The following is a 15,061-nucleotide window of genomic DNA, read 5'->3' as shown; positions in this document are numbered from 1 at the left end:
CAGCGCCCCCACAGGGCTGCGCACACGGGGCCCAGGGCTACCCAGCAGCCTCTCGGCCCTGCTGCACTGTGATGGCTGGCTTCCCCGGGAGCCAAGGGCAGGGCCCCACAGGGAGACCCCGGGAAGGAGGTCCCCAGTCCCAGGCTGTCACCACACACAGGGCTCCTGCATGGCAGTGACCCCAACCATGATTAATTCTTGCCCATTTTCCATGTCCCACACGATCTTCAAAGTGTTTAACAGAAGAATCCATAAAGAGAACTCGAGGTCAAATAAGCAAACCAAATTCCCTCTGCCTTTGAAAGCTGCTGTAGAACACTTTCTCAGCTGAAACACAGCCACCAGGGGCTCCCGACTCAGGGTAAGTGGGCTGCAGTGACGGGCGTGCCAGCGACTCGCTCACCCCAATCTGAGTGGAGCTCCGCCCAGAGCTGCCGCGATGACCCTGGGAACTCGCTGCCCAAGAAGGAGCTCCTCAGCCGCTCCAGGAAGGGACAGCGGCCGCCTCCGCTGGTCACGCTGGCTGTGCCGGCCAGGGGACAGGACGGCCGCTCTCAGCACCGATCCCTGGCCTGTGAGTCAGGGCGACCTCACAAGCCATTGTCCACCTCAACCCCGGGTGGGAGAAAGGGGCCACCACATGGACAGAGGTGCTGCAGAGGGGGGCTGGGGGGACCCAGGCGGGACCAGAGCCACCCACCTCTTGCGCAGAGTGGACTCGCACACCTTGACCACGCTGATGACCTCTTTGACGGTTCTCCGGAAATCATGCATCCTGGCTGCGACCAGAAGTGCTGGGAAGAAACACAGGGAATTCAGAAATGGGACAATCCGGTAACACCAGGAGTGTCCCTGGGCACAGACGGCCGTGACCTGCCGCGGGGCTCCGGTGACACCAGGAGCTTCCCTGGGCAGACGGCTGTGAGCCACTGCAGGGGCTCCGGAGGACATTAGGAGCGTCCCTGGGCAGACGGCCGTGACCCGCCGCGGGGCTCCGGGAGCCGGGGCGACACCGACTCGCTCTCCTCCCGTTGGCGGTGCTGCAGCCCGTGACTGAGAGCACCTAGGAGCGCTCGGGTTGAAAACATAGAAGGTGCTGCATCACAGGCTCCTTTTTTAAACGCAAGAATTAAAATACACCTTTTGAGAATTCTGTGTAACCTCTCAAAGCAGACGTGTGACCTCTGAGGTGACTCGTATGGGAACGTCGAGGAGACACGGAGTGGACCCCACTGTGCTGCACACGGTGACAGCTGGCTGCCCCTAGGAAAGGCCCAGCTCTGGGCTGCAAACCGGGGACGCAGGCTCGGAGCTGGACATGCCCCTGGGCAGCCCTGACCCTGAGGGGCTGGGAGGCAAAGTGAGGGCCTGGGGGGGCTCCAGGCCACGGGGTGCCAGGAACAGCAGGAGGGTCGTCTGTGGGTGGCTGCCAGCCAGAGGGGAGCCCTGAGGACAGTCCTGAGGGGAACAGGGCGCGGCCCGCGGCGGGGGGCTGGCGGCCACAGCAATGACTCAGCACAGCTGCACCTTGGAGTCAGGCCTCAGGTCAAGGCTGGGAAGCCTGGAGTCCCCTTGGCTCGAGGGTCCTGCCCGCTCCCCAAGGCCGAGGAGGCCAATAGGGAGCAGGCAGAGTCCTTGAGGGCTGCGTTAGAACTGGGCAGGGGGAGCTGGGAGGCAGCTCTTGGGAGAACCCACCTGTCCCGCACGCCCGTACCTGCCCCGCAGAGGGCCAGCCCCGCACCCCTGTACCTGCCCCGCACGCCCGTACCTGCCCTGCAGAGGGCCAGCCCCGCACCCCTGTACCTGCCCCGCACGCCTGTACCTGCCCTGCAGAGGGCCAGCTCTGCACCCCCGTACCTGCCCCGCACGCCCGTACCTGCCCTGCAGAGGGCCAGCCCCGCACCCCTGTACCTGCCCCGCACGCCCGTACCTGCCCTGCAGAGGGCCAGCCCCGCACCCCTGTACCTGCCCCGCACGCCCATACCTGCCCCACAGAGACCCGAGGGGCGGCGGCCCGTGTGCATCCAGTCCCTCTTCATCCTCTGCAGCAGCCTCAGGGCCGTCATGGACACCTCGTGGTTCTTTTCGCCAAACTCCAGCAGGTGGGCAAAGCGTGGGATGTACAGGCAGGGGTCTGCGGGAGATAGGCACCTCAGCGCGGCCCTCTGCCCCCCGCCTGGGGCCTCCCTCGCCCACCTGTCTGTCGCACAAGCTCCCGGGGGCCCCTTTTCTCTGATATGAGCTCCCCCGTCAGACAGGCAGCCTCAGGAGCAGCTGAGGACACTGCAACTGGTGGGCAGGACAGGCGTACCCTGCCATCGAGACGGGGCCAGGCCTGCATGCGCGCTGCTCTGGCTCCAGCAGAAGCACACACGCCCGCGGGCTGCTTCCTGGGCATTTTGTGGATTACCAGTGAGGCTGAGCAAACTTACACGTTCCTTTTCTGCATTTACTCTTGTGAAACAGCAGCTTAGACCTTCTGCCTTCTTGTCTGCAAGTGTGTGTGTGTGCACCGCTTACGTGAACGTCTCTCTCGCTAAGGGAAACCAGCCTGGCTGGGCGGGATGGGAGCCACCCGCACGCGCGCCCTCACCGTGCTCATCAGCACCTTCTCCGCGCAGCTCTGGGCTAGAAGCGTCACAGAGCGGACAAGACCAACTGAGGAATCAACCCAGCTAGCTGTCAGGACTGCCACAGATGACCGAGGAAGCCACCTGGGGTTCTGTGATCGAGTCCTGGGCCGAGACCGCCTTCGGACGTGACCATCAAGCAAGGCTGTGCTCCTCGGGCCGTGGTGGAGGCCTGAGGAGCAGGCTGCAGGAGGGGCCAGGCTCCAGGAGGGAGGCCCAGCAGAGAAGGGGCTGGCTGGCTCCCCTCACGTGCCCAACAGCAGCGCAAGCAGGGGCGGCAGAGACCCGGGCCCTGGCCAACACCCAGCACCGTCCCTCTGGGCTCAGCCTGACCGCCGCTCCTGGCCTCACTGAGTCAAGTAAGGGCCTTGGGGACGGCTCTGGCCCCTGGCAGCCCACGAGATCCTACACACAGCTCCTCCATCCCGTCAGCCTTGGCTTGCGGAAAGGACCGGGGAAGGTTTCCGAGGCTGCACGCTGGCTGCCCTGAAGCAGCCTGGGTCCCCCACGGCCCACAGGGTTCAGGCAGACCCGGCTCTACACTGACGGCCAAGATGGCTGGCAGGGGGAGCAGGACCTCCAGCGGGATCCCAACAGCCAGCAGCACAGCCAAGCGTGCAAATGAGCAGGGGAGCCCCGCAGGGGCGCAGGGGCGCGCTCCCACACACGCCTCCCGCAGCTCGCTTTACACCCCGGGCAGGAACGCGCTGGCCCTGCGGCCCCGCGATGAGGAAGGAAGCCCGGCCAAGGGGAAGCAGCCGCCACACGACCCTCACTGTCCCCAGCGGAGCCCTCAACGCGCCCAACTTCCTCCTCCTGTCTGTCCGGTGAGGCTCCTCTCCTCTGCCTGCAGGACCCACCCCGGCCGGCCGGCCACAGCCTGCGTGTCCTCTGCGCTGCCGAGCACACTTGCTTCGCTGGTTTAGGCTGACAGCAGGCAGCTTCGACCACTTAACCCCTTCCAAAGACACCGCGGGACCAGCAGGGCAGAGCCATGGGCCTAGGCAGCCCACAGCTTCACCTCCTTCCACTGTGGGTATGCTGGGCTTGGAGTTTTGGGGGTTGATTTGATTATGGGGAAAAAAACATATATTTTAAAAGTATAATTGCTAACATTATTAACTATTTTTCAATAAAACAAAATATATCAGAACTGAGGATTAAATTACATGCATATTAAAAGATCTTATCTTGATTTGAGTGCAGCTTTGACACTGATTAGTTCCTAAAATAGAAAACCATAACCCTAAAAGTACTGGTAAAAATTTCAAGACAAATATGCCAGCAGTCTGGAGTAGGTGTGAAGTGGACTGGGGCATTTAACGTAGGGAAAAGAAGAAGAAAACCTAGGAGAAAATGACAAACCTCAAGTATAGATCGCATGATGGAAGCTGAATTCCCTAGTGCTCCGTTGTGTCCGACTCTTTCCGATCCCGTGGACTGTAGTCCACCAAGCTCCTCTGTCCATGGAATTTTCCAGGCAATAATACTGGAGTGGGTTGCCATTTCCTACTCCAGAAATTCCCTAGTGGCTTGGACAAAAACGCTAAATCCAGGATACAGTGCTCATAAGAGGCAGTTAAAAGTAACACAAAAGGTCAAGATCAAAAGGCCGTTCTGGGCCCCTGAAGCAGGGTCACCAGGAGGAGAAGGGCAGCAGTGAAGGCGTAGCAACACAGGACCCAAGGCACAGGAGGCGCGACGGCAAGGGTGAAGGCGTTTTGATGGAAAGGACCCAACACCTTAAAGGATACAGGACAGTCACACACCCGTAACATACATGGACTCAGAAAGTACTAAGCAAAGCAAAAACCGCTACAAACAGAAATTTCCACACTTGATGTAAGATTTTAACGTAACTACAATGATGTGGGATTTTTAACACAACTCTCTCAAATTTGACAGCCTGGCTAGTGGGGGAAATACCAAACGGGAAACTGGGTGCCACCAGAGGTTCAACTTAACAACTGACTTCAAGTCAATACCCTACAAAGAGCAATCATTCTTTTCCAAAGTCTGCAGAACAGTTAGAAAAACTGACCGTGTATTAAAGAAACTCTCTACATCTGAGAGAACGGAAAGGTCACAGGACATGTCCTCTGATCTGAAGTGCAAGAAAACAAAACATTAGCAAGAAAAAGACAAAAAAGACACACATCTCCCTCACCTCTAAACAAATAATTAAAGAACAATTTACTAACTGTTCTTAGAATGGGACAGACTAGAGAATGGGAAAGACTACAGATCTCTTCAAGAGAATTAGATACTAAGGGAACATTTCACGCAAAGATGGGAACAATAAAGGACAGAAATGGTATGGACCTAACAGAAGCAGAAGATATTAAGAAGAGGTGGTAAGATTACACAGAAAAACTGCACAAAAAAGATCTTCACGACCCAGATGATCATGATGGTGTAATCACTCACTCAGAGCCAGACATCCTGGAATGTGAAGTCAAATGGGCCTTAGGAAGCATCACTATGAACAAAGCTAGTGGAGGTGATGGAATTCCAGCTGAGCTATTTCAAATCTTAAAAGACGATGCTGTGAAAGTGCTGCACTCAATATGCCATCAAATTTGGAAAACTCAGCACTGGCTACAGGACTGGAAAAAGTCAGTTTTCATTCCAATCTCAAAGAAGGGCAATGCTAAAGAAAGTTCAAACTACCACACATGGTAGCAAAGTAATGCTGAAAGTTCTCCAAGCTAGGCTTCAACAGCAAGTGAACAGAGAACTTTCAGATTTCAAGCTGGATGTGAAAAAGGCACAGGAACCAGAGATCAAATTTCCAACATTCACTGGACCATAGAAAAAGCAGGAGAATTCTAGAAAAACATCTACTTCTACTTCACAAACTACACTGAAGTCTTTGTATGGATCACAAAAAAATGGAAAATTCTTAAAGAGATGGGAATACCAGACCACCTTATCTGCCTCCTGCGAAACCTGTATGCAGGTCAAGAGGCAACAGTTAGAACAGGACATGGAACAATGGACCAGTTCAAAACTGGTTCAAAATTGGGAAAGGAGTATGTCAAGGCTATATATTGTCACCCTGCTTATTTAACTTACATGCAGAGTACATCATGAGAAACGCCAGGCTGGATGAAGGACAAGCTGGAATCAAGATTGCAGGGAGAAATATCAATAACCTCAGATATACAGATGACAACACCCTTATGGCAGAAAGTGAAGAGAAACTAAAGAGCCTCTTGACGAAGGTGAAAGAGGAGAGTGAAAAAGCTTGCTTACAACTTAAACAACGATAAATATATACACACGTCAAATCATTACACTGTACACCTTAAACTTATATAATGTCATATGTCAGTTATATCTCAGTAAAGAAGAGGGTAAAAAAACTGGCTTAAAACTCTACACTCAAAAAAAAAAAAGATCATAGCATCTGGTCCCATCACGTCATGGCAAATAGATGGGGAAACAATGGAAACAGTAACAGACTTTACTTAGGCTCCAAAATCACCGCAGACGGTGACTGCAGCTGTGAAATTAAAAGACGCTTGCTCCTTGGAAGAAAAAAAGCTATGACAAACCTAGAAAACGTATTAAAAAGCAGAGACATTACTTTGCCAACAAAGGTCAAAATAGTCAAAGCTATGGTTTTTCCAGTGGTCATGTATAGATGTGAGAGCTGGACAATAAAAAAGGCTGAGTGTGGAAGAACTGACGCCTTCCAACTGTGATGCTGGAGCGTCCCTTGAGAGTCCCTTGGACTGCAAGGAGATCAAACCAGTCCATCCTAAAGGAAATCAATCCTGAATATTCGTTGGAAGGACTGATGCTGAGGCTGAAGCTCCAATACTTTGGCTACCTGATGCGAAGAGTGAACTCATTGGAAAAGACCCTGATGCTGGGAAAGACTGAAGGCAAGAGGAGAAGGGGATACAGAGGATGAGATGGTTGGATGGCATCACCGACTCAATGGCCATGAGTTTGAGCAAACTCCAGGAGATGGTGAAGGACAGGGAGGCCTGGTGTGCTGCCGTCCACGGGGTCGCAGAGAGTCAGACACGACTGAACGACTGAACAACAAAAAGACCCATCTTCTAGGTAACTTAATAGACTTCAGCGCTCCGATAAAGACAAAATAATGAACTACACAGAGTTAAGTAAAAAACTAAAGTGCTTATTATATTTAAAATAGGCAAAAATGAAGACCTAAATAGATGTTTCTCCAAAGAAGACATGAAGATGGCCAATGGGCACATATAAAAATGCTTAGCATCTCTAGTTATTAGAGAAATGCAAGTCAAAACTACAGGGAGATAACACCTCATCCCAGTCAGAACAGCCATCACTAAGAAGTCTACAAGTAAACTCTGGAGAAGATGTGGAGAAAAGGGAACCCTAATACACTGCTGCTGGAAATGTAAACGTACAGCCACTATGGAAGATAGCATGGAGGCTCCTTAAAAAACTAAAAAGAGAGTTTGATCCATACGATCCTACAATCCCACTTCTGGGTACATATCCAGAAAAAATACATGCACCTCAATGTTCATAGCAGAACTATTCACGATAGCCAAGACATGGAAGCAGCCCAGGTGTCCACCGACAGATGAAGAGATAAAGAAGATATGGTACCTTGTACAATGGAATCCTGCTCCTCCACAAAAAAAGAATGAGATAATACATTTGCTGCAACATGGATGGATCTGGAGATGATCATACCAAGTGAAGTAACAGCCTTGCTTGTAAGTGGACTATTTTTCTAAAAAAAGATATGAATGAACTTATTTACCAAAGAGAAAAAAGACTCACAGACATAGAAAACTTAAAGTTACCAAAGGGGAATGGGCGGCAGGGAAGGGATAGATTAGAAAATTGAAATTAACACATACATACTACCATATATATAAAATACAAATCCAGTAAGGAGCTACCACATAAAGCACAGGGACCCACACTCGGCATCTGTGCTTATGTGTGTGCACGTCTGTGCGCAGGTGCACGCGGAGGCGCCTCTGACGCTCTGCAACCCCATGGATCCTAGTTCATCAGGCCCCTCTGACAATGGGATTCCCCAGGCAAGACCAGTGGAATGGGGTGCCATTTCCTACTCCACGGAATTTGTCCCTATAAGGGAAAAGAGCCTGAAAAGGTATACAGGTGGATATACATATACAAAACTAAATCACGGAGCTGTATATCTGAGAGTCACACAATACTGTAAATTAATGATACTTTGTTCATTAACAATATTAAATTTAAAAGAAAGTTAATAAAAAAAAACTGAGATACTTCCTTGGCAGTCCAGTTGTTAAGACTATGTACTTCCAATGCAGGGGGATGCAGGGTTCAATCCCTGGTTGGGAAGCTAAGCTCCCTTTTGCCGCCCGATGTGGAAAAAAAACAACAGACTACATAAGTGCTGTAAAGAGGAGTATAAAATGGGAAATGGAAACATTTCTTCTAAATAAAAAATATAGGTAAAAAGCAATAATAAAGTAATGAAAAAATAAATGCTACCTTCACCAGGAAAGAATTTCAGAAGATAAAACGGAAAACAGTATGGTGCTGGTACAAAGACACACATACACGTATAGTGTCACAGTCTCTGATAAGGATGCCAAGACTGCACAGTGGGGACAGGGTGATGTCTTCAATAACTGGTGCTGGGAAAACCGGATACCCATAAACAACAGAAAAAAGATGGACCTCCACGTCACGCATCACATACAAATATCAGGTCCAAATGGATTAAAGACCTAACCGTAGGACATGAAACCGTCAATCTCCTAGAACAGAGAAAGAGCATGATGTTGGAATGCAGATGATTTTTTGAATATGACAGCAGAAGAGAAAACAGACAATAACGGGACTGTAACAAACTTAAGACCCTCCGTGAGGCAAAGGAAACCGTTAAGAGAGTGAAAAATGCAACGTACAAAATGAGAGAAAGTGTCTGCAAATCACGGACTTCTCTTCTGGCTCAGAGGTGCGAGTCCGCCTGCCAAGCAGAAGACGCGGGTTCGATCCCTGGGTCGGGAAGATCCCCTCGAGGAGGGCACAGCAACCCGCTCCAGGGCTCTTGCTGGAGACTCCCATGACGGAGGAGCCTGGGGCGCTGCAATCCGTGGGGTCGCAACGAGTCGGACACGACTGAGCGAGTAAAACGCAACAACAAGCCCTCAAATCTCCAGAACAGGCAGAGAACGGGGAAGTCTCAGCAATGACAAAACCACCCGATTCAGAAACGGACAAAGCAGCCGGAGAGACTTTTCCGCAGAGGCCCAGAGAGGACCGAGCGCAGCTGACGGGCTGCGCCACATCACCGACCACCAGGGGCTGGAGGCTCCCGAGGCGCAGCGCCTCGCAGCACGGTCAGGACGGCCGCCCGTGGGGTCGCCGCGGGGCCCCGGCGGCCCTCCCGCCCCCGCCCCCGCCCAGGACCGCCCAGCGGACTGCGGACGGCACAGGCACCGAGGCTGTGCGCACGGTGGGCCTGGTAAGGGCACGGCCCCGACTCCTGGGTCTGGCCGCGCTGAGACCAGCGGCGGCCGGGCCCGCGCCCTCACCCTCGACCCCGACTGCAAGGCCCAGGTCCAGCGAGCGCCCGCGCGGGGCGGAGCCGGGCCACGGGCACGCCGGCCGCACGGGACGGGCCGGGGGCCGAGGAGGGGCGGGGCCACGGGCACGTCGGCCGCGCGGGGCGGGGCGGGGGCCGAGAAGGGGCGGGGCCACGGGCACGTCGGCCGCGCGGGGCGGGGCGGGGGCCGAGAAGGGGCGGGGCCACGGGCACGTCGGCCGCGCGGGGCGGGGCCGTGGCGGGACGTGACGCGCGGTGGCCGCGGCGGTGCGGGCTGGAGCCTCCGGCCGGCGGGCGGGGCGGCCCGAGGGAGCAGGGCCCGCCGCCCCGGGCAGGCCGGCACCCCGCGCGCGCGGCCGCCGCGGCCCCATGCTGCTGCCCCTGGCCTGCCTGCACGGCCGAGTGGCGCAGTGCCTCACCGCGCTCCTGGTGCTCGCAGAGCCGCCCCCGAGGCCCCGGCGCGGCGCGAGAGCGCACGGCGCGCCGCCCCCGCGCGCGGAGGCCGCCCTGCCCGCGAAGATGGCCGCGGAGCTCTACGCGCCCGCCAGCGCCGCGACCGCGGCCGCCGCCACCGCCACGGACATCGCCAACAGCAACGCCGCCGCCGCCGCCGCGGGCAGGAAGGGCCGGCCCAGCGCCCCGCTGCCCGCGCCGCCGCCGCCCGCGCCCGCGCCGCCGCCGCCCGACAACAACAACCCGGAGAGCCCCAACTGGCAGTCCTTCCACCCGACCCTGCGCGAGAGGTGAGCCCGGGCCCGCCCGCCCCGCCCCGCCCGCGCGGCCCGAGCCCGAGTGTCCTGTGCCTCTGCCCTTTGCAGGAACGCGCTGATGTTCAACAACGAGCTCATGGCCGACGTGCACTTCGTCGTGGGGCCCCCGGGCGCGGCCCGGAGGGTGCCTGCCCACAAGGTTGGTAGAGGCTCGGCCCTGTGCGCTCCCAAAGGCGACGGGCCGCCTCCAGAGGATGGACGGTCCTCTTCTGGGTGTGGCAGCCGCTGGGGGCAGGGAGGGCCCAGGGCTCAGGGCAGCGTTGTTTCTCTCTCGTCCACAGTATGTCTTGGCCGTGGGCAGCTCTGTCTTCTATGCCATGTTTTACGGGGACCTGGCGGAAGTCAAGTCAGAAATCCACATCCCCGACGTGGAACCTGCAGCTTTTCTGATCTTGTTGAAGTAAGTCTGCCTCATGAGGGTGGGAGGATGGGGCGGTTCCTTGCTGTCTGGTTCTTCCAGCCAGCCGCCTGGAGCTTCCTGAAAGTCCACAAGGAGAGATGGGCTCCTCTGCCGGGCCCCCGGTGCCCAGAGTGCCCCATGCTGCCCATGACTTGGTCCCCATCCTGCCTAGGTACATGTACAGTGACGAGATTGACCTGGAAGCTGACACGGTGCTGGCTACCCTCTACGCTGCCAAGAAGTACATTGTCCCCGCCTTAGCAAAAGCCTGTGTCAACTTTCTGGAGACGAGTCTGGAAGCCAAAAATGCCTGTGTCCTGCTGTCGCAGAGCCGACTGTTTGAGGAGCCCGAGCTGACCCAGCGCTGCTGGGAGGTCATCGACGCACAGGCTGAGATGGCCCTGAGGTCCGAAGGCTTCTGTGAGATTGACTGGCAGACGCTGGAGATCATCGTCACGCGGGAGGCCCTCAACACCAAGGAGGCTGTCGTTTTCGAAGCGGTGCTGAGCTGGGCCGAGGCCGAGTGTAAGAGGCAGGGCCTGCCAGTCACCCCTCGCAACAAGAGGCATGTCTTGGGGCCCGCCCTCTACCTGGTCCGGATCCCGACCATGACCCTGGAGGAGTTTGCCAACGGTGCTGCCCAGTCAGACATCCTGACACTGGAGGAGACCCACAACATCTTCCTGTGGTACACAGCGGCCAACAAGCCCCTCCTCGAGTTCCCCCTGACCAAGAGGAAGGGTCTCGCGCCCCAGAGGTGCCACCGCTTCCAGTCCTCCGCCTACCGCAGCAACCAGTGGCGCTACCGCGGGCGCTGTGATAGCATCCAGTTTGCCGTGGACAGGAGAGTCTTCGTCGCCGGGCTGGGCTTGTACGGCTCGAGCTCTGGGAAAGCCGAGTACAGCGTGAAGATCGAACTCAAGCGGCTGGGGGTGGTCCTGGCGCAGAACTTGACCAAGTTCGTCTCCGACGGCTCCAGCAACACCTTCTCGGTCTGGTTTGAACACCCCGTGCAGGTGGAGCAGGACGCCTTCTACACGGCCAGCGCCGTCCTGGACGGCAGTGAGCTCAGCTACTTCGGGCAGGAGGGCATGACGGAGGTGCAGTGTGGCAAGGTGACCTTCCAGTTCCAGTGCTCCTCCGACAGCACCAACGGGACCGGGGTCCAGGGCGGGCAGATCCCCGAGCTCATCTTCTATGCCTGAGGCGCCCGGGGGCCGGGCCGGGCCGCACTGTGAGGGGTGGGCCCTCCCTCGGCAGCCAGCTCGGGACCGGCGGTGCAGGGAGGCGGGGGGCGCTCTGCTCTGGCCGCGCCGCTGCTCGTGGCCTGTCTCCTGTGTACAGTCAGCCGGGGCCTGGGGGGTGACGCTGACACTCCCCTGCCCAGCCAGAGCCTTGGTCTCTGAGCCGCGGCTGCTGGGCCGGCCTCACGGGCACCTCCTGTACAGCGGGGTTTGCATCTCAGGTGGAGGGCGGGTTTGGGGGTGCAAGGCAGGCCCCAGGTTCCCCCCCAGTGTCGCCTCCCACCTGCTTTGAGGGCTCTGCTCTCTCTCCCATTCTCCTGGATTCTATCCTAAGTGGTTCTAAGCTTAAGATCTTCTCTTCAAATCCAAAATGGGAAAAGTCACTTCAAGTAGTTCACCTATTTAAGTGGATTTTCATAATAAAGTTTTAACAAAATGAGAGCCACACACAGGTGAATGACTGCGAGTCTCACAGGCCTGAGAGTCCTAACAGGTCAGTGGGCGGTCCACGGGCCCACCTGCCCGGAGTGTGCCCTCTGCTGGCAACCAGGCCTCCGCCACGCAGGAGGGCTTGCTTTCTGGACTGCAGCCAGACTGCCCTGAAAAAAGGTGTCAGACTGTGTCTGCCTCCTAAACTGTCACTTGCCGCTTAAAGTCATCCTGTCTGACTCTGATGGGGGGGCGGTTCTCTGCAGGGCTCGGGGCTCCGGCCCCCGAGAGCAGACTTGCCACCTCAGGCTCACGGGCAGCCTGCTCGGGCACACTGTGGGGTCAGGCAGGCTCCTCAGGCCTCTTGCCTCGATGCTCCCATGCTACAAACTCCTGGCCAGTTGCTTTGTCCCTGGAAAACCTCAGCTTGACCCCAGAGCGATGCGCCGTGTCCCTCAGCACAAGGATACAGCCCCGTCAGAGGAGGATGCCCCGACCTAGTGCATCTCTGCCCCCTCCCAGCCCCAGGGAACCATCCTGTGGGGGGCCAGGACTACAGCTCCTGCCCACCCTCCTTGGCTCCACACGCTGCCTCCTCAGTACAAGAAAACATACTTCTAGATGCCCGTGAGCAACGGAGCACCAGCCAACGGTGAAAGTGGGCCCCGTGGTGAAGCTCCGTAGAGGCCCACCCTGACGGAGAGGCTGGCTCCGTCTGCGGGGGCCTTGCTGTCCCTGAGGCCCTTGTTACTGGGGTCCCGCTCGCCCTGCCGGGGACTGACCGCTGCATTCTGCTTGCACGGGAGGCGGCTTCCAGGCGCCACTGCTCCCCCTGCGGGTCCTCGTCCCGCGCGCCGCCCTCCCGCCCCACGGGCCCCACAGTACCTATGGCCGGCGCGTTGATGCAGAGCTCTCTCGCCAGGAGGAGGAACGTCTTGCCCAGCACGTAAACATTCACCTGTTGTGAAGAAACACAACTCAGGACAGCCCTTGGCAGCAGGAGAGTGTGCTCCTCAGTCATCTTTTGGAGCGGCCCTGCTGGCCCCCGCAGCAGCCTGGGGCACCCGCACCCCCTCGTCCAGGTGGCTCTTTAAGACTCACTGTCTCAGCGGCGGCTGACTTTGCTGAGAAGGAAACCTGCCTGCCGGACAGCTGGCTCAGCAGAATCCTCCAGAGCCCGAGGCGCCGGGGACAGCGGGGCTCAGGCCACTGCTCCACCCTGCTCCCCGGGGCGTCCTTGTCTGCATCCCCATGGGCAAGCGCGGGCGCAGCGGAGGGTCTGCAGACCGGGGTGCCTCCCTACTCACTCCTCGAGGGACAAGCCCTGCCCAGGCCCATGCCGGGCATCTCACCATCCCAGCCTGAGGGTACAAAGCCCCCCCCATCCCCACCTGTCCAGCCCAGCCCCCCCACAGGACCCGGGCCTCACGGAGGACTGGCTCTGACCCTCCGCTCTGACTCCCCAGAGGGCCCCGTCCCCCGATCAAGCCTGGCCCCTTGGCCAGCCCTCAGGAGGACACCAGGCACGGTGCCAAGGTGACCGAGTGAGGCCCCGGCAGGCCTCCCATCACAGGGCCCGCGGACAGCACACGGGCGCCTGGAATGGGACACTGAGCCCCCTTAGGAGAGGTGATGGGGGTCCCTGTGGGCACCAGTCAGGGCCAGACTGCCCTGCTCACCCCAGTGGCAGCTACTCTCTGCCCTCGTCTGACCCCACCCTAAGGGCTGTGGCTCCCAGAGGGACCTCCTGAGGGCACCCCGCCTGGGCCGGCCACCAGCCTGTCCGTGTGCATCCCTCTGCCGGCTCCCCACCAGGCTCCTGGGTCCCCGCCCCGCTGACCGCCACCTTCCCCTCAGGCCAGGACGGGGCTGACTGGCCGGTGTCCATCTCGCGGTCCCCCAGCATATCCCTAATGCTGCCCGCCCGTCACAGCCCCGCACCCGGTCCCGCGACCCAGGCAGATGAAGCCTGAGTGCTGCAGGAAAGAGTGCCCTGAACAAGTGGAATTTCTAAAAGGACATGCATGTAAAATGTGTGGTTATTGTCAGAGATGTTCACAGTCATTAGTATCCTTTAGAAATCATGACACTGACACTTTGTCTGAGGGTCGCTTCCGAGTCTGCAGCTGGGTGTAGGTGGCCCCAGGCAGGTGAGTGCCCCCCGGGTCTGCCTCACTATGGGGGGGGAGGGACAAAGGGACCTCCTCCCAGGATCCTCAGGGCACAGCAGCTGCCCCCAGCTCCTGCCAGCGGCTGTCAGCTGTGAGCTCAGCCCGGGAGGTGCTCACCTTGGCACGTGTGACAGTGAGGATGGACTGAGTCCTGAGCCTTCTCGCACATCCGCTAAGCGATCAGCCCTGGGCAGTGGGAGCCCTCTGGGCAGGACCTCCCTTGACATGTGCGCACAACACCCAGAGAAGTGCAGGCGCGTGTCCTGTGCACGCTGAGCCTGCCCCAGCCTCACACCCTGGAAGGGCTGGGCTCGTGACTGCCAGGCCACCTCCCACCCTCCCGGTGCCCAGGCTGGGCTCTGCCCAGGACAAAGGGCCCGAGGTGTGCGAGCTGTCTGTGCAGGTGCAGCCTGCACACACGGGGTCCTGCTGGCCCTGACCCAGCCCCGGGTGAGGGGAGCTCTGCTCCGTCAGCTCTCCACCCCAGCCCTGACTGTGTCCCGCTCCCTGAGGTGTGAAGCTGGAAGCGCTGGAACACCTCCCTCTACCTTCCAAGTGGCACCCAAGCACGTCTGGACTTCTGTCCTGAGGAATCGCCAGGCAGGAAACCTGGCCACGTGGACTTGCCCTGACCAGACACGGCATGTGGAGCACTGGACTTTCACGATCCCAGGGATTCTTTCCAGGCTGACCCCGGAAGGTTTCAGCAGGGCTGCTGAGAGACGCCATTTATACAGGCAGTCTCTGAGGTCAGTGCAGGTCGCCTGCCCGCCCTGGGGTTACTGAAGGCCCAGCCCTGGGCCAGCTTCCTTCGGGAGGGGTGCTCCTGGGCACTTTGTGTTCATCCTCACACTGGTCACATCT

At 57.9% G+C, this 15,061-nt stretch overlaps 2 protein-coding genes across 13 annotated transcripts in view; one reads left to right on the top strand and one right to left on the bottom strand.

The window, feature by feature from the left end:
* The window catches only part of BRF1 (BRF1 general transcription factor IIIB subunit), a 66,581-nt gene that overhangs the window by 19,468 nt on the left and 32,052 nt on the right, over positions 1–15,061 (bottom strand). For 11 of the 12 annotated variants that reach the window (XR_014071590.1, XR_014071591.1, XR_014071593.1 and 8 more), the window contains 3 exons: positions 12,912–12,984; positions 1,985–2,134; positions 701–794 (listed from right to left, as the gene is read on the bottom strand). Coding sequence is in view for 7 of the 12 variants with exons in the window: in XM_081551189.1 (XP_081407315.1) it covers positions 701–794; positions 1,985–2,134; positions 12,912–12,984 (317 nt within the window). In the remaining 5 variants the exon portion in view is untranslated. The remainder of the gene's footprint in view (positions 1–700; positions 795–1,984; positions 2,135–12,911; positions 12,985–15,061) is intronic. The other variant, XM_081551196.1, reaches the window with a different exon arrangement.
* On the top strand, positions 9,424–12,033 carry BTBD6 (BTB domain containing 6). The gene is made up of 4 exons (XM_081551197.1): positions 9,424–9,926; positions 10,002–10,092; positions 10,235–10,353; positions 10,526–12,033. Exons 1-4 carry the CDS (start codon positions 9,553–9,555, stop codon positions 11,556–11,558), a joined length of 1,617 nt encoding a protein of 538 aa, XP_081407323.1. The 5' UTR covers positions 9,424–9,552; the 3' UTR covers positions 11,559–12,033.

The sequence above is a fragment of the Giraffa tippelskirchi genome, chromosome 12, assembly GCF_054371585.1.
Source record: "Giraffa tippelskirchi isolate mGirTip1 chromosome 12, T2T-mGirTip1v1.2.pri, whole genome shotgun sequence".
Taxonomy (NCBI): domain Eukaryota; kingdom Metazoa; phylum Chordata; class Mammalia; order Artiodactyla; family Giraffidae; genus Giraffa; species Giraffa tippelskirchi.
This window is presented reverse-complemented; position numbering and strand designations above follow the sequence as displayed.